At 32.5% G+C, this 25380-nt stretch overlaps 1 protein-coding gene across 1 annotated transcript in view; it reads right to left on the bottom strand.

Annotated features, from left to right (window-relative positions):
* Nucleotides 1–25380, bottom strand: part of LOC128228878 (uncharacterized) — a 71487-nt gene that overhangs the window by 4164 nt on the left and 41943 nt on the right. The window contains exon 5 of the mRNA XM_052940418.1: nt 14084–16275. Within this exon, the coding sequence (XP_052796378.1) occupies nt 14084–16275 (2192 nt within the window). The remainder of the gene's footprint in view (nt 1–14083; nt 16276–25380) is intronic.

Genomic DNA, 25380 nt, shown 5'->3' with positions numbered 1-25380 from the left:
ATCTTAAAATTGCGATTAATTAATCTCGTTAAAATAGTAATATTTCCCCCTGATATTATTGTATTGATGTAACAAACATTTATTATAGTTGGCGCATAAACTTGCTTATTGTTTCGACTGATCAATTTTTAATTTTCAGCGCAAGGATGATTTTGAGAAGTGCAAAAAAGAAAAGACGAGACTTTCATTAATATAATTACGATAGATGAAAACTAAAATATAATGTCGATTACATAATAGCTTATGCAAACACAACCCAAATGATTGAGATTATACATCAGTGCCTTCGGGCGCACGCACGCACGCACACGCTCACGCACGCACGCCCACTATAAATATATTAAGGGTTACGGCTCTCAGTAACCTGTTTTATCGCTGCATCATTTACTAACCACATGTCAACTATTACTTGTGTGTGACCTACGCATAATGTTCCGAAAGAAATGATGATGTAACTTCCATTTCCTTTACGAAATTCTCTCAAACGGTAACACATTTTTTCCTCCTTAAAAATCGATTCTATTTCTGCAATCAATCTTCTCTCAAGTACGTGTGTATTGGCAAATGAAAACGTTAAACAAAATGTTATCTGTATATTTTAAGCAATATTCACTAATTATCATTGTTTGAAAGGTAATCCTTTGAATATGCATACCACGCCTCGTTCATATTCGCGAGGGTTATAAATAAAATATAATATAATTAAAATTTCCACTAAATCATTTGTCAATTTCCAGCTGATTTTATTTCTGATTTTTCTCATTGAGAAACCATACAAAAACAAAGATGTCGGTCATGCTACGCTATGGGAAATAACCCAGGAACCCGTTCAATGCAGCCGCATCCAAGGCCAAGAGGTCGAGTCGTTTGGCGGCCAAATCACACGGGAAGGCGTCGCAGACGGTTACCAAGGCACAAATCGCGAGGGTAACGCCGACAACTCCTCCGCCATTGCCCACAGCGTCATCCGCTACGGTCAGCAGGGAGGTTCATGGTCAGGGCCTGCACATAGGTTCGCCGGTTATAAGACCCTGATCGAGGGTCCTACGCCGGGACCAAAATTTCCCGATGAAGTGGCTCAGCCACCTCTAGCAATTTCTGCCTCAATTGGTGACACTGTCCAAGCTCCTGTCAGTAGTATGTATTCTGTTCAGCAAAGAGGAGTTTGACAATTTTTACCTTACTAGATGCGAGCACCGCGAGATATTAGATCTAAAATAGATTACCAAGCATTGTGACAAACGTAATATGGCTGGGTACTTAACCATATAATGCTTTGTAAATCTACTATCTCGCGGCACTCGATTCTAGTAAACTCCAAATAAGTCAACCTTTCCCACCCATGCTAAACAAAATACATACTACTACAGTTAATCAAACCTTTTACAGGCTAACCTACGGGGAGACTAACCTCCAACACATCTTTTCGAATTCAAACACACATTTTGGACCCAGAATTTATACAACACTTAAAATATTGACAATAATATAATGACAGATTTTAACATAGAATATGTGGAACAGCTTATAGCCCATTTAACCAAATTAGTTGCAGCATATAGAAAGAGTTATAAACTATGTGGAAATATAAGTGCGTCGTTAAAAATTGTAAGCGGTCTTATTGGATGCACTGCTGTTTTAGCTGTAGTACCAGCCATACCAGTAGTTGTTGCAGTTGCGGTCGCCATTCCCGCCGGAATTACCGTTTTGCTAGATAAAACTTATATTGAAGAAAAAAAATCATTACTCAAAGCCCAACACAGAAATTTCAAACAACTCGATTCATACACACAAAAGATGTCAATGCAACAGGATGTTGACGAAAAGGAAATAATTAAATCAGTTTTTAATTCAATATTAGAACTTGAAAAACAAGCTTATTACGACGTGTCACTTGAAAGATATATCAAACGATATAAATTAAATGGATATGGAGAACATGGATAATATAATAAAATAATATATAAGCATAAATAAAGATGGGGAAATAGTAGAACACATTACTTTGATTATGACTGTAGCTTCTACTAAAGAAAATATTAAAAGTTACAATACTTTGAGTGATGATGAGAAAAATGAAAAAACAAAAAAATAAGAGAAAATGCAGAATATATTAAAAGAAATATGAAGGAAATAAAAAGTATTGCACAAGCAGATTGTGAAGTTTTTAGATCCATATATTTTATAAATGGGTTTCTTAGGAAAAAGAGATGTAGTCCAATACCAGTTGTTGCAATTGAAAGAAATAATGAAGCAAACAGGAAAGAGTATAAAAGTATGTATGCTGCTGACAAAGATTTGAATATAGAGCCAGCATTAATTAAAATGTGCTGCGATGGTACAAACAAAGTAAATAGTGCCTTTTCTAAAAATGATAAAACAAGATGAAGATTTGAGTACCTAAAAGCGTAAATATTTTCTTTTTAAAGTATATAAGGATGGCATTATCAGAACAAATGTTAATTGTAGATAAGATGGTATTAAAACCGACACAAGTATCTAAGGGTAAGAAAATTGCTGAATATGAAGTTAATATATTAAGTGAAAACGATCCTAAAATACAGCTGGAGAAAACTGCAAAGCCACTTTCTATTATTTTAAATAGTAGAAAAAAAACACAATGCTATCTATTTAAGCAAATGAAGACAAAGAGCAGGTTGGTTACTTTCAATCTAAGGATAAACGGTTTATTTATGGACGTGATACGGTTGAAACTTTAAATGATATAAACAATGAACTTTTAAAAAGAATAACAGATTGGATTTCAGAAGGATCTGGTTGGACAATTAAAAGTGTTGATAAACATATCATAACCATTGTTAAGTATAAGTCTTTAAGAGGTTCCTCATATCTACCACTACCAACAGTCATTAAAAATAAAAAAGGATTAATTAATATTAAGAATGAAAAGGACAATGAATGTTTTCGTTGGTGCCATTTAGTGTACATCTATCCCGCACAAAAAGATCCACAAAGATTTAGTAAATATAAAAAATAAATGGAACAACTTGATTATGAAGGTATTCAGTTTCCAGTAAAGATAAAGATATTCCCAAAATAGAAAAAAATGAATGATATTAGATTTAATGTATTTGGAGTTAATTGTAACACTAAATCTAGTTCAATTATCCATTATACATTTCAAATACTATTAATACCAAGAATGGTACTTGTGATCTTTTATTAATAGAACAAAACAAAGTATCTCATTATGTATGGATAAAAGATTTTAATACCCTAATGAACACACAGTCTAAAAATCATAATCAAAAGTTCTTTTGTAAATACTGTATTCAACACTTTACCGAAGAAAGAATATTCAAAGATCATACAGATGTTTGTTTATCTATAAATGGCACACAAAAAATAAAATTACCAAGTCCGGGAAAAACAAATTAGAATTTAAAAACTATCATAAACAACTAAAGGCCCCGTTTGTCATCTATGCAGATTTTGAGGCAATAGTTGAACCATCTAATAAAGCATTTGAAAACTCATCCTATCAAAATCATATTGCTTGTGGTTATGGATATAAGTTGGTTTGTAATTACGATGATAAATATTCTAAACCTGCAAAAGTGTATCGTGGTATAAACGCATATATCGTTTCATACAAGACATGTTAAAAGAAGAAAAGTATTGTGCCAATATAATGAATAATCATTTTAATAATTTTAATAAAGAAATGGTTATAATCCCCGAACAAAAACAAGAATTTAAGAAATCTAAAGTATGTCATATTTGTAAAAGAAAATACAGCGACTCAGACTATATATTTAACAAACCAGTTAGAGATGGATGTCATGCTTTAGGATTATACAGAGGGTCTGCACATAATAATTGTAATAGATTGTACAGATTAACCAATAAGATTTCAGTAGTGTTTCACAATTTACGTGGATATGATAGTCATTTCATTATGCAGGAGATTGGTAAGATAATCAGGAAAAACGAAGAAAAAAATTGATAAAGAAATAAAAGAATTAAATAAGAATAAAGATGGTCTAGTAACATTATGAAAATAAAACAAATGGAGGATCAAAAAGAGAAGACAAGAATTAATGTAATACCAAACAACATGGGAAAATATATGGCATTCATGGTGAGTAATTTAGTGTTTATTGATAGTCTACAATTTCTTAACCAATCTCTCGCAAATCTAGTTAATAATTTACCTCCAGAGGCATTCACTTTTACTAGACAATGCTTTCAAGATGACATTGAATTAATGAGAAGAAAAGGAGTCTACCCGTGGCCTACCAAATTGTCTACTAAATAATCTCCACACATTCTTTGCATGTTGGTAGTCTTTATCGGATATATCTTCATCTGTTAGTTGGGAATAAAAAGATGGTTTTGGCGGCAAGTAGGTATTATTAAACTTTTTAAAATCATTCATATAATATATGATGAATAACAGATGAAGATATATCCGATGAAGACTACCAACATGCAAAGAATGTGTGGAAATTATTTAGTAGACAATGGGAGATTATCATAATCTTTACCTACAGACAGATGTTCTTTTATTAGCAGAATGCAGATGTATTTCAAAACTTTAGGAAGACTTGTATTGAGTACTACAAATAAGATCCATGTCATTACTTTAGTTCTACTGATCTTGCTTGGGATGCGTGTCTAAAAATGACAAATATGCAACTAGATTTGATAACTGATATTGATATGCATTTAATGATTGAAAGGGACTACGTGGTGGTATTAGCTACATTTCTAACATATATTCAAAAGCAAACAATAAGTACATGATTAAGTATAATAAGAATGAAGATGATAAGTACATAATGTACCTTGATGCAAATAATTTATACGGATGGGCTATGAGTCAACCACTTCATACAGGTAACTATAGATGGATTGAAAAAAAAGATCTAAAAGATCTTAAAGACAATTGTATTATTGAATGTGATCTTGAATACCCAAAGGAGATACATAACCTACATTCTGATTATCCATTAGCACCTGAAAAGTTGGTTGTAAAAGATGAATGGTTATCTCCCTACTGTCAAAACCTAAAAAGCAATTTTAACTTAACAAGTGATAAAACAACAAAACTTGTCCAAACACTCTTTAACAAAGAAAAGTATGTACTTCACAAAAGGAATCTTAATTTGTATCTTAGCCTTGGAATGAAAATAACTAAAGTGCACAGGGTATTACAGTTTGATGAAAGAGCCTGGTTAAAAGAATATATTGACTTCAATACACAAAAAATAAGTAACGCCAAAAATGCATTTGAAAAATACTTTTTTTAAATTGATGAATAACTATTTGGTGAAATGTACAAAAGCGCGTTTTCTACGTCAATTTTTCCACAAATTCATAATTTTAGGTATGCAAGAAAAAATATCAATCATGTTTTTCCGGTCCGGATCGAAAAATCCGACCCTCGGGCACGCTGCGTGACCGGTAACTCGGCAGGCCTAGTTACCGGCTTACGCGCGTGCCCTCGGGTCGATTTTTTCTATCCGTACCGGAAACACATGATAGATACTTATATTCTAGAACTAAGTAAGTACCTTATGTATGACTTTCACTACAATTTTAAAAAAATATGGTAAAGGGAATGTAATTTTACTTTTTACAGACACTGACTCTCTTTGTTATGAAATAAAAACAAAAGATGCATATGAGGATTTACATGCTGATAAACACATTTTTGATAACAGTGATTACCCAAACAATTCTAAATATTACTTTGATGACAACAAGAAAGTTATTGGTAAAATGAAGGACGAGGCAGCAGGCACTCCCATCACAGAATTTGTTGGGCTTCGATCAAAGATGTATTCATATACATTAAATAACAAACACGCTATTAAAAAATGTAAAGGAATAACCGAAGGAGTTGTAAAAAAGTAGATAGTATTTGAAGATTACAAGGAAACACTCTTTAAAACATTAACAATGAAACATAGTATGAACACCATCAGATCAAACAAACACAATTTAAAAAGCTTCACCATCACAAAGACTAGTTTATCTTGTTTTGCTAATAAGAGATTTAGTTTGGGTAATGGGATAAACACAGTACCATATGGACACTGTTAAATTAAATCCTGAAAGGGTACCCAGGAATTAAAGTCATCTGAATAACCTAACCATTTTACGAGAGCTCTTTTCTATTTATAATCTTTTCTGAATACCTTTTCAATTCTGAAGATAGATTGTTTTGCATGGATTAACTCTTGCCCATAAGAAGAACCTAAAATAGATTCTCCATTTAAATATTTTAACTGATAAGTAACTGGGTCTGTCTCCAGTATTGTATCAACAACAAATATTTCTTCTGTCCAATTTGGTGTGTAACTCTTTTCAAAGTGCCGTTTGTATTTACTTATACGAACTTGATCCCCCACTTGGTACTTAAATGGTTTGATTTTATTATGTAAATTAGAATAAAGATTGAAATTGAAACTTGTCCTCTGTTTTTGAAGTTACTTGCTGCTATTGGAGACATTTTAATACTACTATGTTTTGTCTTATTGTAATGTTGAACCATATCTTGCAAAACATCTATGTACTTATTAGTGCTATGCGTTGTAAAATATTTCCACATCACTCTTTTAAAAGTTTGATTAAAGCGTTCAATAACAACGGCCTTTCCTTCAATAAATGTGTGATACATACTAATATTATGTTTTGATAGCCATTGTTTAAATACACTATTATAAAATTCGTTCCCCTCAGAGTTTTTCTGGTTTTCTGTTTGACTTTATAACTACACTATTAAAGGCATTCATAACAGATATACCTGATTTATTTTTTAATGGCATAACCCATTGTATTGGTTTCAAATACTGTTAATAAATATTTGTAATTTTGATTGTATTTAGAAAAGGCCTGCATGTCAACCAAATCCGCTGACCATATTTCATCGATACCGCTGGCCATAACACGCCTTCTTCGAAACTTTCTTTTTATTGGTTTGTGTAATTCATCTGCTAATGTATCGGACCACTTGGACTCCAACAAATCTTCTTTGCTATTGTTGGAGTCCTTTCTTAATTTTTTGAACTCCGTTTTGAACTTTTTTTTAACTGACCCTCAAACCTAATTTATACTTTGCACTAATAAAAGGTTTGACAACAAAATTCTTTGCAACCTTTTCTCCAAATGTTTTTGATTTACTCGTTTTTGATTTTTGCAACATTGTTTCATCACAGAGTTATTTATTATTAGGTTCATCATCATAACTATGGTCGTGTGGTTCACATATGGCATCTAATTCATTAACTGGTGGTCCACTATCTAGGGGATTGCCTGGTCCACAGTACTTATATCCAGGTATGGTTAATCCTTTTTAAGGAAGTAATGGCAACATCGCCTTATAAATATCCATTTTACCCCCCAGTTTATTCCCATTAACAAACTTTGTCTTGGTTATTCCACACGAAGCACATGTTGACTTTTCCATTAACCTATTATTTCTAGTAACTACATACTGTAGATTTAATGATTGTGTAACTTTTTTCTCCTTAATACAATATGATGTCATTATATATTATCAAAATATTTCTTATAAAATTCATGATGTTCATCACCCGTAATTACCCCCAACTTCAGTAATTCGTCAATAATTGAAATTCCCTTGTTAATGAGATGTAAACTATCATTTCCTGCAGTTATTGATCCAACAATTAATTCTAGAAAGTCAAATCATTTATCAGGATTATTGTAAAACTTTGTTCCACATCCACCTTTTATAATGTTGGAATACTTTTTACTTCTTTTGTGTGGTTTCATACCAGAGAATTGTGTTAACCTTTTAAACACATCTTTGACATCTTGTACCATGTTTGAGATTGATTTATTTGTCTCGCCTTAACATTAACTCCCATGTTGGCACGGTAACAAGTAGGCGGAGCTTAACTGTGCAATACATATCGTGCTGATAAGTTACAACGCTATTAACTTATTCGCACGCTATTGGAAGTTTCCCTTGAAAACCTGGAACAAATTCACCTACTTCCGTCGTAAATGAAAGAATACAACCGCATTCAAGCCCTCATGTATAATTTTAATACTTTCGGTTGTGGGTGAAGAAGCTTACTTTTAGAATATATAACAAAAGTAAATAAGGGTTCGAAGCATGCGGACCATATAGATAAGGAAGGAAATTGATACAATTTCCATTTACTGATTTAGTATGTGATTTCATGGTCTGGTTTTTATTTGTTTTTACTCGTACAGATCAATAATTTGTTGTTGTTTTTTCGTTCCGTTAGTAGAGGTAATGCTACAAAGTATGTGTATCAAGCATCTAATTTAACTTGCAAATTCTGGCAAATTACAGACTTATTTTCATTGATGTTAAGATAAAATAATGAAGCATTTTTTTCATTAGCATTTTATTTTTATATTAAGATGTCATCCCCGAAAGCGTATAGTAAATATAGATCTTAAAAAATCATTATCAATAGTTGACATTTATAAAATGTTTGTAAAAAGGCCGACAATATCGTAACTAATAGGATTTTGTTATACGTTTTTTAAATACAGTTTTGTATACAAACACTGTGATAGGCAATCAATAATTCTTAAAATAAACGATTTCAAAACTGCAGTATGGCTACAAATGTACATATCCTTTATAGGAATTATAAGAAAAACAAGACAATGTCATACTGAAATATTCATTCAGGAAGTTTATACATGTAGATATACATATACTCAACAAATAACCAATGTGCTAATATATATATATATATATATATATATATATATATATATATATATATATATATATATATATATATATATATATATATATATATATATACATCATGGTTTTGACCGGAAGTAAATTAGAGAGAAGGAGCGCTGGAATGTGTTATTATTAAAAAAATAGTTTAATTACAAATATGAAGACCGTTATGCTCTTAAATATCTTAAAAAAGAAACTTTTGTTATTAATTTATAAAATAATAAAGTGCAATCATTCTCCCTAAAACTGGATTCGTTTGGTTAAGAAAAGATAGTAAAAATAAATTTCTTAAGATATAATAAATAAATGCGGAGATGACGGAGAAACTAAATATTTCATTTGGCCTAACACTTACAATCTTTGTATCGTGTACATGTACAATATGATTTATTAGATTAGTTTTTGTTGAGTTTATGTTTTTTGTCTCTCATATCGAGGTAAGAAATCGACTTTAATGCCTGACATACACTATAATGTTTAGATTAAACTTATTTTTATAACTGAAACAATGGTATGATTAGATTTCTACTTTGAATTTTGAAAGGTTTTGAAATGTTCCAATATTTTTTTAAAGTTTTATTGTTTTTAATTCCCACAATGAGAGTTCAAATTATATTTTTTGCACTTTATGTAACTGATTACTTGACTAGTATTTTGAAAGCTTTAAATGAGCCTACTTATGTACATATTTACATGGATTACATTATGTTGTACCCAGGAATGTGGTTACACCTTATGAGACACTATTTGTTAAAATAGGTGCGTCCTTACAATATTTGATCCTCAAGTTTCTACATTTTTTACCGAAACAGTTATTCCATTATCTGATATTTTTTCATTGGAAGATTATAAGAAGTAAGAACCAAGAAATAACCAAAAGCAAAGTCATCAGGAATGGCCCACGCTCTTAATCTTAGCAGTAAAAAAGAGACAGATGGTTGTTGACATTGTTTGCATTGTAACAGAAATTCTTACATCATGTTAAATGTAGGTAACTTAATACATGTATGACATTATATCTGATATAACTTTGCCAACGTTTGTATATCAATTTAAACGTTTGAGGGGAATGGCGTAAAATGCCAGTTTAACTCAAATACATCCTTGATGCAACGTTCAACAAATACAATACCAAATGAAAGTATGTGTTACATTAATTGAAATGTATAATAATATATATCAAATAAAAATTACAATGAGATGAAAAAACTGCTCCACTATATAACAGGAGACTATTTGAAAATGTAAACACACAATAAAAAGTCGACCATATGCACTAAAACAGTGAACCGTAGAAACGCTTATATTTACTACTACATATTCGTGTGTTTCAAAGTGTTCGTTATGTGGAAGTTGACACTGCTAGTTCTTTAAATGGATTGTGCTTAAACTCACAGTTCTTGTACGGGTCAATGTTTTGTGATGAGGTAAGAATAATGATCAAACCATTGTTGACGGTGCTTTTATGAATACAAATATTCAAGTGTTCATTATCCTGGTAGATCAAGACATTTCATTGAGTATCAGTACTTGAATGTTGAAAGGTATAATCTTGTTAACAAATGTGTTTTTGAAAAATAGAAACCACATAGGAAATTAAATATTTCAACCCATAAATTTTTTCAGTGCTATCTCGTCGTTGTGACGTACGCGGCAAAACGGCATGAAGTTAGAAGTCTAGCGGCCTAGCAGCGTGTAATGGGCGGTTTGGCGGCCTAAAATTATTAATTAGGTCAGATTTAGCAACCCAACTTTGGTTTCTATTTCAAATCAGTTTGTAAGGGTTGCCTTCGAAAAGAAAATTTAAATGTATGATTTTTAATATGTAAAATCATTATCCAGTAGCAATTTTCAATATTTTTTTCAAACAAAATGAACATGCAATTCAGCGGCCTAGCGGCGTAAAATTAGTGGCTTGGCTGCCTAGCCTGTTTTTATTTTAATAACAATGTTATATAAATTACATTTTCATCCACAAAATAACATTCTATATCGATTATGAACATTTCCCCAAAATTTCGATCCAGCGTCCCGAAATTGTTTTCTATTCGCAGCATTTTGTATCCGGTTTCTTCAAAAAGCCATTACAAAGTAGTTATTTCTATGCACAAATTTGACATTTTACCAAAGAGTCGATATTGTTTCTTCTTAAACAGTGATAAGTTAATGTTTTTTAATCACAAATTAACATCCTATAGCGATTATCTGCAGTTGTACTAAACGTCGATTAAAAAGCCTAAAATGGTTTCTTATTTTAAAACCATTTAAGATGGTTGAAGCAATTAAACTAATGTTTTTATACACGAATTATCACCCGGAAGCGATTACAAATATTTCCCCATCAAGTCGATCAAACAGTCCAGCGGCCTGAAGTGAAGTTTTCGGCCTGGTGGCATAGCGGCGTAAAGTTAGCGGCCTTGCGGCTTACCGGCCTTAATGTGTTGATCTGTTTAAAACCTTTTTGGGGTTTCCTTCTTAAAGAATGATGTTTTCATTCACAAATCAACAACCATTTTATATTGTCAGAATTTTCACAAAAAGTATATCATTAAGACCAAAATTGCTTTCTATTTGAAAACATTTCATGCGTTTTCTTCAAAATGTATAATTTAATTTATTCCATGCGCAAGTTCTATCTTGAAGCGGTAATCAATAATTCGAAATCCATCGACTTTAAGTTTCCGGCATGGCGGTCTTATTTTTTTATTATTTCAATGCATTTCTTATGCGTTTTCATAAAATCAAAGGTAATTTAATGCGACTTTAGGATCAAATTATCATATCGTAGCGATTATTATCAGCCATCAACATTGTCGATAAGGCAGTCATTTGTTTTCTATTTCATAGCATTTTTTAAATTGTTTCACAAACACTTATGAATTATTGATTTTCAATCACAATACCTGAAGCAAGTAACAGAATTTCCTAAAAAAAGTCGCCCTAGAGTTGATCTTTTAGTCAAGCGGCATAGTGGCGTGAGGTTAGTGAAATGGCCGGTCAATGACTTTCATTATTCATGGACTGATTTTCTTGTAACCATGCACAAGTGTTAACCACATCAGGTAGCTCAAAGGGCAATAGCACAGTGCTCTTAAAACTTTGTTGATAACTTCTATGTAAGTATATCGATGGTGTTGTTCGTATAAGGAAAAAAAACTTTGCCATACACAGTCGGATTATAGAATGCCCTGGCACAAAAGTTTTCTATAATATGTAACCGCGTGGCGTGCATAATGCAGGTCCGTAGCTCAACGGACAAGGTCACAGTGACTATGTGGGTATGATGAGCGTGTTGTTCGTGTTATGTCTGTGACTTTTTTCATGATGAGGTCTTTAAAAGACTTGGCACAAATGTTCACCGTAGCATTACGATATACCTTATTCAAGAACTAAACCTAAGCATATACCTTATACGTCAAGATCACAATGTACTTTTGGATATTTTATTTATATAAAGTGTATTGATGTTGCCGACTTATTTTTTTAAAGTAAATAACAGGAGTTTAGTTCTTAATTGGTTTTATGTTCACCTATTTAGGCCAACACTCAAACCTCATTTCTATATATATATAGATATATTCATATTTCAAGGTCAATGTCACAGTTCAATGTCATATGATTTTGTGCATTCCCCACAAGCCGTTAACCCGTTAAAGGATTTTCTTTTTGATAAGATGAGCATTTGACCCTTGTTTAAAGAAAATCCTTAAAGGGGTTTACGAATTGTGTAACAATTTAAGGTCTCTAGGTCGCAAGTCCGCCAAGGTACGCCGCTAGACCACTTGGCTGATAGATCAATATGAATATTGCAACTTGCATTAAAAAGCGCAATAGCAAATGCCTTGAAATACATAACAATTTCAACTTATTTAAGGCCGCTATGCAGCTAGGGCACCAGGCCGCTAACTTCACGCCCTCTGATGCCGCTAGGTTTTATTGAAACAAAGTGTTGATAATCATTTAAGAAAGATAGGTTTTGCATAGAAACATTAATTTAAGGTGGCCTTTAGAAGAACACGCATACAAATTCCTTCCAATAGAAAACAATTCTGAGCTGCTCAAACGAAAATTTACGAATATGCTGATAATCGCTTAAGATTGTTCATTTATGAATAAAGAAAAACATTTATTTATCATTGTTTAAGAAAACAATGCATGAAAAATGCTTTGAACGAGAAAACAATTTTAAGCAGTTAGGCCGCTAGACCGCTTTTGTCACACCACCAGGCTGCTGTATTGCTTATTCGATGTTTTGGGAAAATACATTTGTACTAATAACGTGACATTCGCATGCTAAAATGACGAAATTTCTCACCAGGAAACCATTATGCGCTATTTGTTTTAACTCAGCTTGGATAGCGATTAAATACTATTTATATCATGTAAAATGATGTGTTATCGACCTTATACTAGCTCGTATTGACAATTCTAGTTTTTTGGCGGAAATTAAGAATTCGCCGATGTTGGGACCATCTAGTGTCTAGCCCCTTTAAAAACCACCACCTATGTGACATCTGTGGTTTGTTAATTTAAAAGGTTTCATGTCTGTCGGGTATTTAATTACCCGATGGATGTATGAATATACCTCGAATGTTACCACTTGACAAATGTAACAGTTTAAGATTTGTATCTCGTTATGATATAACTTAAACTCAAACAAATGTAACAATTTATGCTGTTGCACTTCAAATGTAGTTAAAAAAATATTTATGTGCTTTATAGTATTTTAAAAATTAATAAATTAATATTCGCATTAAATGTGCAACACGCATGTCCATTAGACATTCTTAAGCGATAGCCATGTATGGTGGGTAATAATTATCCTTGAACAAAATAAAATAGTTTTTACCCGAGATAGTAGGGCAATATTGGACCGACGGCAGTTATAAGGCAAACATATTGTGAAAATTACGATATCTGGCAAATATTAAATTAACGTCGGCTCGGCATTCACTTCCGCAGACGATGTACTGTTGTATTTACACGCTACTTATTGTTGTGGTGATTGTTGCATTTCCCACTGTTACACAACAATATTATGCAAATGTTTCGTGAACTGTGGCTACGACCCGAATTTGATATTTAATATCATATCTTAAGTCTTAAATACGTCGGCCCAACTTCAATGTGATATTGTTAACCGATGTTGGACCTATCAAAGCGGACCGATATCAAACCGACATTTAACTGTCGTCTGCCCGATAATGTTAGCGACATCAGTTAGATATTGAAATGCGTGTTGATAAAGCATGTCGCTGACTTCATTTAGATGATAGGTTTGTTGTTAACCGATATTATCTTTAACGTTATATCTCACTGCGTTTTCAAACTTATTCTTAACACTACCATAACACTTACCATATTGTAACCGAGAGAATCGTCGCTTTGTGCTAGTAACGCCGTCATCAACTGTGGTGCCCTTTGAGGTGTTCTAAACATAACTTCTAACTTGTGGAGATTGAGCAAATGTGGAATCACAACGTCAGAGAAAGCAAGTCCAATAAAGGAGAGATTTTTTAGATGTTTGAGATGTCCAAGGTCGAGTTGTGAATTATTTGATAGACTGGAACCATGGACGCTTAGGTGTTCAACACGTTGAAGTTTGCAGAAGATGTCCTCAGCTTTACATGGCAAATCAACATGTTCCAATGTGAGTTTTTTCAAACATGTTATATTGGAGGACAAAATTGAAGTTACCAGTTTGACTGCACTTACATTACGACTGAATTTTATTTCGCATTCTAATAATCCATTCAAATTCAATAGGTTTATGTCCTCACAGGTAACATTTTTCAAATGCAGAAATTTTAGATTAATGAATGTCTCTAAATCCAAAATACTTGGATCTTTCTTGTACATCAACACAGAAGGTAGGTCAGGTACTGAAATGTTTAATGACACAATATTCAATTTGTTTTTACCGCAGCAGTCTGTCATGCGCTTTTTAAAATGTGCCTTATACTCATCATCATCATCATCATCTTCATTATCAAAAACAATTCTATGACGATAATCATCATCATCATCATCATCATGAAAATAATCATAATTCCTATCATCATTATTATCATTATCCCGGTAAACAAGATCACGACGATTACGGATGACAATATGCTGCTGCATAAGCTCCATCCCGGTGTGTCCGTTTTTCTCCGCCTCATTATATCCTTTCATTATATGTTTGGACTGGAATAAAAATGCATGTTCAACTGAATAACCGTCTCGTTCAAAGTCTTTAGGAAAGAGGCCATTTAATATCTTCGAAAAATCTTCAGCAGCAGTTAAATTCAGGCCACAAAGAAACAAAAACATCTGAGTCAAGTTAAGCACCCCTTCTTCCATGTCATTTTTATATAATTCCTGAACGTGTTGACAATGTTTCAACAAATCGGATCCGCAATTCGCTAAAAACAATGCTGCCAAGTATTCCTGAAGCGTTTTATGTAAAAACTGATAAGACGCTGATCTTTCACCTATTTTATTACTGCAAGACATGATGCCAGATTCAAGAGACATCCGTTGGTACTCCTTCTTTAACTGATCTTCTTTAATGCCAAAAACAATGGAATCATCCTTATTTGCTGAAAACAGTTTATTGAAAGCTAATTCACTCAAAGAATCAAGAAATTCCTTCGGAATGTCGCTGTCCTCTATTTTCGTCTTCTCTGTCATTTCACACCACCGTTCTTCTATTATTTCCCTGTAAACTTCAGATAGAGACATGTTTGCCTTTAATTTGTTTCTGAACCAGAGCCAAACAACGTGAACAAGCACGATTGGAATACCCCTGAAATGCCACAGACCTTTCTCTTTCAGGTTTTTAACGCAGGTATTTGGACGTTTGTTTACTTCGTCTTTCTGAAGTTCCTGAATTACTCTCCAAACAAGTTTTCGAGGTGACTGAACGCCCTGCATCTTCACATGGTTGCCAAGCTTTAAGCGGGTTAACTTTATCTCCGCTAGTTTGTATGGTCGTGTTGTAATCAGTGTTGTGCAATTCATCCAACCTGTTTCAGCATGAGGAATTCGTTCATCACGCTTACAGCTACCATGTTTCCACTCGTCTAAACCATCAAGCAGAAGAAGACAATAATCTAATTTCAAAATCTCGGCTAACAGTTCTTTTGACTCTTTATAATCTGAATTTATCTGTTCAATCAAACACTGCAATATCATATCCTTGATGTTGCATCGATCTTCAATTTCTCGCAGCCTAATGTAGAATAAGAACGTGAACTGGCTTAACAGGCTGTCTTCTTTTGTGTCCCCATTTCCGTCCTTCTTCAGTTTGCACCAGTCATCGACAATCTTTTTACACAGCGAGGACTTGCCTGTGCCCGGTTCTCCCTCCACAAATATTGTTTTAGCTAACATGTTATTGTCGCTTAAAAATATCTGATATATTTTTAATATATCTTTGTCTTTCTTGGTCTTCCATTCAAGTTTGGGCTTTTCATAAATGTCTTCCACAGCTGCATCAATGTCTAATCGGACGTTAATTCTGACAGCAGCGGTTGCTTGGTAATGGTTTAGCAACTGTTTCTGTAAATCTGAAAAACAATTCATGTTTCGTTTAAGGTATTTCAAAATGAAGTACTATTCGATAATGTTGTTAGTATCAGATGCTTTATGCTGGTGGTAAATATTCAAAAGTAAAATCAATGCTTTCCCTGGTTACATGCATATTTGACAAACAAATAAGTTGATTATTGAATTTCTAATAAAGAACAAAACTTTGCGGTTATATTGTTTTGGTGGGATGTAAAGCATTACAAAGATTTTGTTATAATCTGATATTCGATTGCATTGTTATAAAGATCACTAAGAACTTAGTAATTAATAACAGGAAAATTATCGAACAACGAAAGAGAAAGATGCCACCGTTTAGGGAATCTATATCGTGCGATAAAAGCATAAATGTCATGAACAAAGTTACGACTAAATGGATAATTCTGTGAGTTTCAATAATAGTTAAATTTGTATGGCTTTGACACTAATTTCTTCTATACGAACGTGTGACCTTGACGTTTCAGGTGTGAGCACGAATTATGTGCAACATATATTCTAATGCAGCTGAGAACATTCATGGAAGTTAGATTGAATCCATATAAAAAACTAATGACTCAAAGGTCATGTTAGAGACACGAAATATTGCTGTGATATCAACAATGTACATCGTTGCCATTACAGATCATCATTGATGTCAGAAGACCAGGAATGATATGTATGTATTGCAATAGCTCATAACCAATATATCTTTATGGAAAATATTCAAATAATAATATATAAAGAGCAGGAGCGGTATCGAAGTCAAACATCTTTTACTTGTCCTCTACAAATCTGTGGAAGTATAATGAAATTTAAAAAAAAAAAACGATTGACTTTTGAAGAAAAAAGTATTGCTATGAAATATATTTGATGATACATCGTCTTCCAAGCCTGACACTGACCTGTTAGTTGTCCTTTGGTGCTCTAAAGATCTCTGAACTTGTATTTATTTTCAATTTATAGTTAAATGAAGAAGTCATGACCAAAGCAATAATGTTGCCATGACAACTGAGAATGAGTGACACATCTTTTCATCATGCTCTACAAGTTTGTGAAAATTGAACTGTTTTAACCGTCAAAAGTGTAAGACACAAAGTACTGCAACTCCCGTATTAGGGTACATTGACTTTTAAGTGTGACCTTGACCTTTGAGATCCATTCACGAATTTGATGCACAACCACCTTCTCATACCGTTGTACATTTCCGTTAATTAAGAATAGAACAATAAATGGGAACCGACGGACAGTGCTACTTCTATGTGTCTCCATTCGAGAGGGGGGGGGGGGGGGTGAATAAAAAAATGTTAACTGGCTCATTTTTCCGATCATTTACAACAAAAATGAAACGTTTTTTTAAAAGATTATTGTGTGTCATATTTTAAACAGTTTAATGATGCCTCTGGAATAGCACTTCAAAGACAATATTTAAGCCTATATCAACATTTGTTGATGAGTTTTAGCCGTAAGTACTTTGCTTTTAACACGCCTATTGATTTACTTTCTTTCGTCATAAAATTGTGCATTTTAGAAAACATGAGCGAGTCCCTTTCAACTTGTAAAAATTGGTTAAAATATTACGTAGATTTAAACGTGTTTGCCGAATAATACAAATTTGTAGAACTATTTCTACCTTAATTATAGTCTTAAATATTTGTTCTGGATGTTTTCGTTGTTACTGAGATTGTGTCTATGTTCTAATAAGAAAAAAAATACCTTAAATAAATTTGGTGGGGTGGACAGCGGCATGGTCAAAAAGGGGGTACAAGTATGTCAACGTAACTTCCGCCTATGGACACAGACAGACAGAAGTGTTATTTTGTAAAACAGTGATCCATTAGTGTCGAAATCAGTAAAGCTCATATAGTGCATTCCCAGTGGGACAGACTTATGACCACACAGGTGTAAAATTGGGATCAAACGCAATCATAACTAATGTCAAACGGGCGAAATGTTTATGTTCGAAGATGTATTCGCAATACAACATCATGTTTTTATAATACTCTTAGACATGTAAATGGGAAAACGTCTGATTAACATTTTGCAAATGCTTGTATAACAACATCAAACTTATGTTATTTAAAATATACTGTAAGTCCAATTTAATTAGAATAAACCTCGTTAAATCGTTTGTAAATCAATCTTTAGTGGCAAATATGCGACAAGGGAAGAAACTTGATTATAATATCAAGCAAAGGACAGATACAACCTTAAATCAACGGTCTTATTTTCTAATGTTGTTAAAAAGCAGTTTCAGAAATTCGATTAACTAACTGATGAAAAATAAATTCTTTAAAAATCCAATGATTATAGACAATGTCAAATGAATTTCTACGCCATCAACGATGCACTTTAAATGTTTAAAAGGACAACTATAGTTGGTTTCCTTTCTAGAAAAGTTATGAATCCGCTTATTATGTGGATTTTATTACAGAAAACCTAAAATAAAATAAAATATTTGGAAACATGAAGTTACAATCTGCGTGGAACTATTTTGCGTTATTTACCTACTGTTCGAGCGTTTTAGAGAAAACTTAACGTAAAGGTTACTTTCCTTCGTAGGTAGGCCACCGAAAGGGTCTGTCGTCAAACTGAAGGGTCTCTAGTGGGCAAAGGAAATAAGACATTGTGAGAAATCCATGAAATCAATGGAAAATTGTTGATTTCAGTGCAAAATCATATTTTACCTCACTTGTGACCATACGTGGCCGCGCAACTCATTATTTTTCTATGACCCCTCAAGAAATAAAATACGATCTTCACGGATATTAACATTACCTCTTTTTCATCTGCGTAACTTTAAGCAAGCATACAAAGGAATAGTAGTTAAGGATTATCTTCATTTGGAATGATCGTACACATACGCCAACTGAAGCCTCTCCTTATTACCCAAGAGTAAAGAAAATTCAATATATTTGCTTCCAAATTGTGCATACCAAATACAAATGTGAGAGTATGCGCGCAAAATACTGCATGTTTTCAAGTTTCAATTTGATCACATACTTAAATGCCAAATATTCCCATTCTAATCCTTGACAGAGGCACCCCAACCCGTTTGGACGGTGCCTCAAAGTAGGCATATCAGCCGTCCAAACTACAAAACAAATTACACATTTAGCTCGCTCCAACGTCGAAGGATATATTCCGGTATTAAATGATTTCAATGCGAAGATGGATTTTATTTCTGCTGCTGCAAAAATTCTAATAGTAGGTTAACAAAAGTTTAAAAAGTAACGAACAGCTTGAAATGCATATAGATAGGGATATATCAATGCGCAAAGACCGCCCTCTCTGTTGCACTAAAGCTAATACAATTCAAATTATCTTACATGACATATATCCATGTACCAGACGAAGATGTTCAAAATTAAAATATTTCCAAAGGTGAACTGATGTACATGTTTCCAACCATAATTATATCAATATTTTTAATATCAATATTTTTAATATCAATATTTTAGTATCAGTATTTTTATCTTATATCAAAGACTATTTATGTAGAACCATTAAATTCGATGTGTAGATGACCCGACCAAAAACGACCCTAATTTTGTAATATATTTAAGATGTCTGGCCAATCGATTAATATTCGTGGAATTTCCTATGTGGGATTTAAGGCATCAAACTGGATTTTAACAATGGATCATTTGTACAAACAAGGGATATTATAAAAAATAACTGATATACATCATCACATTGTGGTAGTACACGTTGAATTCAGCGCAGTGTCATTTATGACTGAAATGTATCTGGTGAAATAAAAAAACTATATCTATATTATAATTACCCACTGTAGTAAAATGATGGTATTCACACTAAAACACGGAAATACGAACTTAGTGAAATTCCAAACAAGAAAACATCGTTTTGCTTTGTGGCATAAACAAACAGGTTTTAGACCAGTCCATGTTAATAGTGGTTGCCAGTATAGATGTGAAAAATAATGCCAATATCACAAAATTGATGTTATCAAATATTTTGTAAAAACAAATCATTAAGATTTGAATATCCTTTCAGCTATTAAGTTTTAAATTCTTAACAAATAAAGTTACTAGTTATGATACTAGTATGATGGACACTGGGCAAGTCTGTAATATCGGGACGCCACCCTAAGATTTGAAATCTACAAAATATATATTTTTTGACTAGACAAATGTATGTGTAATTTACTTAAATGTCATATTCAAAACTTAGTTAGAGATAATGCATTACTTAATTGTGCATGCTAGGGATATCAATACGGTATATTTAGAATAACGGAGATATGTACCGGGTTTCAGAAACTAAGGCCAAAACAGCATGTTCACAGAAAAAAAAGTCCATATACTTGTACTTTTACATTTTCTGGCCAATCTTTCCCGTACTAATTGTTCTGTTGCCATGTTGGCCCGCTATATTTAATACGTGGTGAGTAAAAGGTTAATGGAGACTTAAGAACTTGGTTGAAAATATGCGTCTCTTTTTACTAAAAGAATCAAGTACTTTTGAGCTGAAAATGTAGACACAGTCAATTTTTCCCTTGAATACATGAGTTGTCGTTCTTACCATAATGATTGTCCCGTCATTAAATAAACGGTGTTACTTTTGACATTAATAATATAGACACAGTCTATTTTTTTAAAGAGTTGTCTTTCGTACGTTTTTTTTCGGAACGTTTCTGGGCACGTTCTTAAGTGCTGACGAGTTAGCTGACGACATAGAAATAGATTAGAATTGCTGACCAATTGCTGACCATAAAGACAAAAAAGGAAAAGTTTTGAAATTAAAGATTTTTTAAGACTTATTTTGTTTAATTTATTTTATATACTCTTTATAGTGTACGTAAAGACGGATGTTTGTGTATTTTTATTGAAAATGGCAGTTCATTGAAATGAATTGGGTATTTTTTTTATTTTTATTTTTTTGCTGGTTTGATGAAAAGATGAGAAGATATCTCGGATTAAATTACTTTTTTAGGTGTTTCATTTACAATTGTTTGAACCAATTATTTTAATTGTAAATGTAGCTTTAAATGTTAGCCTCACAACGTGTGGAAAACTATCTGCACTACATCAAAGAACGATCAAAAGAATGTTGTTTGTCAATCCCGTTTCTGGGAACGTACTAAACTGCTGACGAGTTAGCTGATGATATAGAAATAGAGTAGAGTTGCTGACCAATTGCTGACCATATAGACAAAGAAGGGAAGTAAATAAGTTTTGAAATTAAAGATTTTTAAGACTTATTTTGTTTAATTTATTTTATATACTCCTTAAAGTGTACGTATAGACGGATGTTTGTGTATTTTTATTGAAAATGGCAGTTCATTGAAACGAATTGAGTATTTTTTTGCTTGTTTGGTGAAAAGATGAGAAGATATCACGGATTAAATAACTTTTTTAGGTGTTTCATTTACAATTGTTTGAACCAATTATTTTAATTGTTAATGTAGCTTTAAATGTAAGCCTCACAACTTGTGGAAAACTATCTGCAATTGTTTGAACCAATTATTTTAATTGTAAATGTAGCTTTAAATGTTAGCCTCACAACGTGTGGAAAACTATCTGCACTACATCAAAGAACGATCAAAAGAGTGTTTGCCAATCCATTATTGATCATTTTAAATGAAATAGATTTCTCTTTAATCTGTTATATTTTTGAAGATGTTTTGTGGAAAACAAGGCAAACCGTTGCTAATGAAATGTTCATATGATGTAAAAAATAAAGCATGAATCATTAATGGCGAAATAAGTGTAATCTTTTCATTTTTATTTATTATTTATTCATTAACTTGTATAGTCCATTAAGCCTCAAAGGCCTCAAAGGCGTGTTATCACATTTTGCAAACAGCCCCTCGGGGTGTTGAATTGTTGTATGGTCATTACATTTCATGGTCCAGTGCATATAGATGACCAATTACTGCCTCATTCAGAATTTAATGACCAATTTCTTAGCTGACCAAGGTATACAATGAAAACTTGATGCATTGTTAAGTTAGTGTCAATTTACAAAGTGATTTAACTAATATGTTATTGAAACTTATTTTCAATACAAGTAACTAAATGTCCCGAGAATTGTTACTTGATATTTAAATTTATAAAACTTTCTTTAAATTTTATACACTTTTTTGCCAATATTTACTGGTCCAAAGTGAAGAGTTCTGTTTTGATCAAGGCAAGTTACTACAAAGGAATTTAAAAGTAGTTCTAAACGTTGATATTTTCACTCCTTATTTGAAGTAAAAATATCAAATTGATATTTTCACTGTTAGTGTTTCAATGTTAAAACCTCATATTTCATCGAAAAGCATGAAAAAAATATATGAAAATAGTAGAACAGTTTCTAACCAACTCTTAAGAGAAAAACGTGTTATTTAATATTGAGTGAAAACCACTTTTAATGACATTCCGTACTTCATGTGTTTAAAAGGGAAATCACGTCATTAACACATAGCAAATAATGACGTCATCTTACCGGATAGCGTTATGATGTGGTTATGGTGTCACGATTTAAAAGATAGCAAATGCCATTAAAAGTGTTTTTGTTGTTGGTATAACTACTGGCGTACTAGATATTATCTTAATATGTATTAATTTCTAAACAGTATTAGAATGATCGCATGTTTCTGTGGTTTTATTTATCATACTACATTTCTGAAATGCATGTAGTGCGGGAAACAGTATTGCTTTGTGGTATTTGGTTCATCACAAGATCAGGTCAAACTAGTAGGTCGTTTTTGCTATCGTTAACTCGAAAAGCATTTGATAAAAGATCCTGAATCTCATCGTCATAAAATACATTGTTTTATTCCAGAAACTATGTTAATAAGGTCACCAAAGGCTCGCTTACTTCCTGTTTGGAGCAAAATGGGGAATTTTATCATTTTGATCATTTTCTGACCCTGCACATTACCATAAATTTTGAAACCCATGTGATTTTGTAGTATTTGTGAATAATAGATAAAACTTGCATGCTGAAATAAAATGACTATCATCACCTCTTCCACTTGAAGTGATCCTTTGTCTTAATGACAGTTGATTTTTAACACTGTATACATTTTTTTTATTTTAAAGAAATGTTAACAATGTCATTATAGAAAAAAAAAGATTATGATGATTTGAGTTTGTTTCATCTTGACATATTCCTTAATGCTAATGCCTTTGCATGTTTTCCTTCCTGTATTTATGTTAATATTACCTGGTGCATGAGGCATATTCGCAGGTTTATTTATGTTCATATTACTTGTTACTTTCCTCATTGTATCTATTTTCCATAAGTTTGTTAATATATGATATCTTACCAGAATTTGCAATTCGTTTAATGGTGCATATTTTTGCAATATTATATATCCATTTAAATACATTAAATATGGAGGGTTTTATAATTTTGAATACACTACAATCTGAATAATATGTTCTATGCTATTGATCTCTATGCACTTTCCTGTGTCCTGCAGTTACTTTCTAAATGCTCAAGGTGAGCAAATTTGATCGGTTTATCCGCTGTCCATTGTACTTAGTCTGTCATCAATGATTGACACCACGCCGATAGCGATAATGCTACGAAAAGGACCCCCCCCCCTACAAGTATGCAAAAGCAGACGATAAGAATATGCAAAAGTTATTCTTAAAATAAAAGTAAGAAATTAATGTTATTGAATGAAACATATGAGTTCGGTAGATGTAATATGTAACCGTTAATTAAAATAAAATAGTTAAATGCTAAGTAATACCTACGATTTCTTACAATGGAAATTCTGTCTATGTTAGTCATCGAATTTAGGTTAACAAAATGGGTACTAAATTTCCTGTCGAAAATCCTAAAAAACTGAACATCGTTTGTCTAAATAAAAATGTCAAAACTCAATGAGTAGTGCTGTTTTTTTATTTAATGATAAATAACTTATTTTATACTATTTTAATTAATTATTATAACTCATATATTACCATAATTGTTTCTTTGCAATGTATCAATTTCCAAATAAAATGAAATGCAAACCTGTAATAACAAGCAACAAATCATCTGCAGTGTTTAACAGTACTGTTGATAAGAGCAGTTAGTCGGAATTTATGGCGGGTGGAGACGGGCCTTATCTTTACGCTGATTCGTTTGTGGGGTTGTTTGAATGGCAGCTTGCGTCACATGCATTACTTTAAACAGCATTTCCTCCTTAACCGTCAGAACAATTTTGATGAAACTCCAAAGGAGAAGGAATTGTGGGTGGTGCTCTTTCAAAATTGTGAAAAAATGTATTAAATCCAAGACTCTTGTTTGTAACCAAAGGGAAAAAGCACACCTTAAAATAGTATTTTTGACAAAAGATGCAAAGCTTAAATCTGAAATGGTGTGCAACATTGCCTTGTGGTGCTCTACCAAGATTATTCTAATTAAGCTCATTCAGTTTTGAAAACAAAATTTTTAATGTAAATGTTGTGCTTTGATTACGGTAACCTTGATTTTGACCCTTTGACCTACTTTTCATCTTTAGAAGCTACTCAATGAAATTAAGGCCATGTTTTGAAAATAATGTCGTCCTCGAATGACCGTGGCTAAGACATACGTTCTTATTTTTGAAGCTGCATCAATGAAATATGGAGCATGTGTACAGTTTGGAAAACAACTAAGAAAGTTGCGCTTGGATGACCATAATTGTGACATGTTGACGTATTTTTCTATTATTTAAGCTACTGCAATAAAACTCGGTCTATGATACAGTTTTGCAAACAAATATAAAAACTGACATTGACAGATGACTTTTTTTATCTTCTTTCATATTTTCAAAATTAGCGCAATGAAATTTGGACACTGTAAGCTGTTTTGAAAATAACAAGAATATTAATGTTGTGCTTGGATGACCATAATTGTGACATGTTGACGTATTTTTCTATTGTTTAAGCTACTGCAATGAATCTCTGTCTATGATACAGTTTTGCAAACATATAAAAAATTGACATTGACCCGTGACCTTTTTATCTTCTTTCTTTATTTCCAAAATTATGCAATGAAATTGTATGTTGATTTGAAAATAAATATAAAGCTTAAATATTTGGTTTCTATGATTCACTAAAGGTCATCTACTAAGATTGTTCAAATTATGCCCTTTGGGTTCAAAATTGGCCCAGTCTGGAGAG

Source organism: Mya arenaria, chromosome 1, assembly GCF_026914265.1.
Source record: "Mya arenaria isolate MELC-2E11 chromosome 1, ASM2691426v1".
In the NCBI taxonomy this organism is placed as follows: domain Eukaryota; kingdom Metazoa; phylum Mollusca; class Bivalvia; order Myida; family Myidae; genus Mya; species Mya arenaria.
Note: the sequence above shows the minus strand (reverse complement) of the source record. Positions and strands in the feature narration are given on the sequence as shown.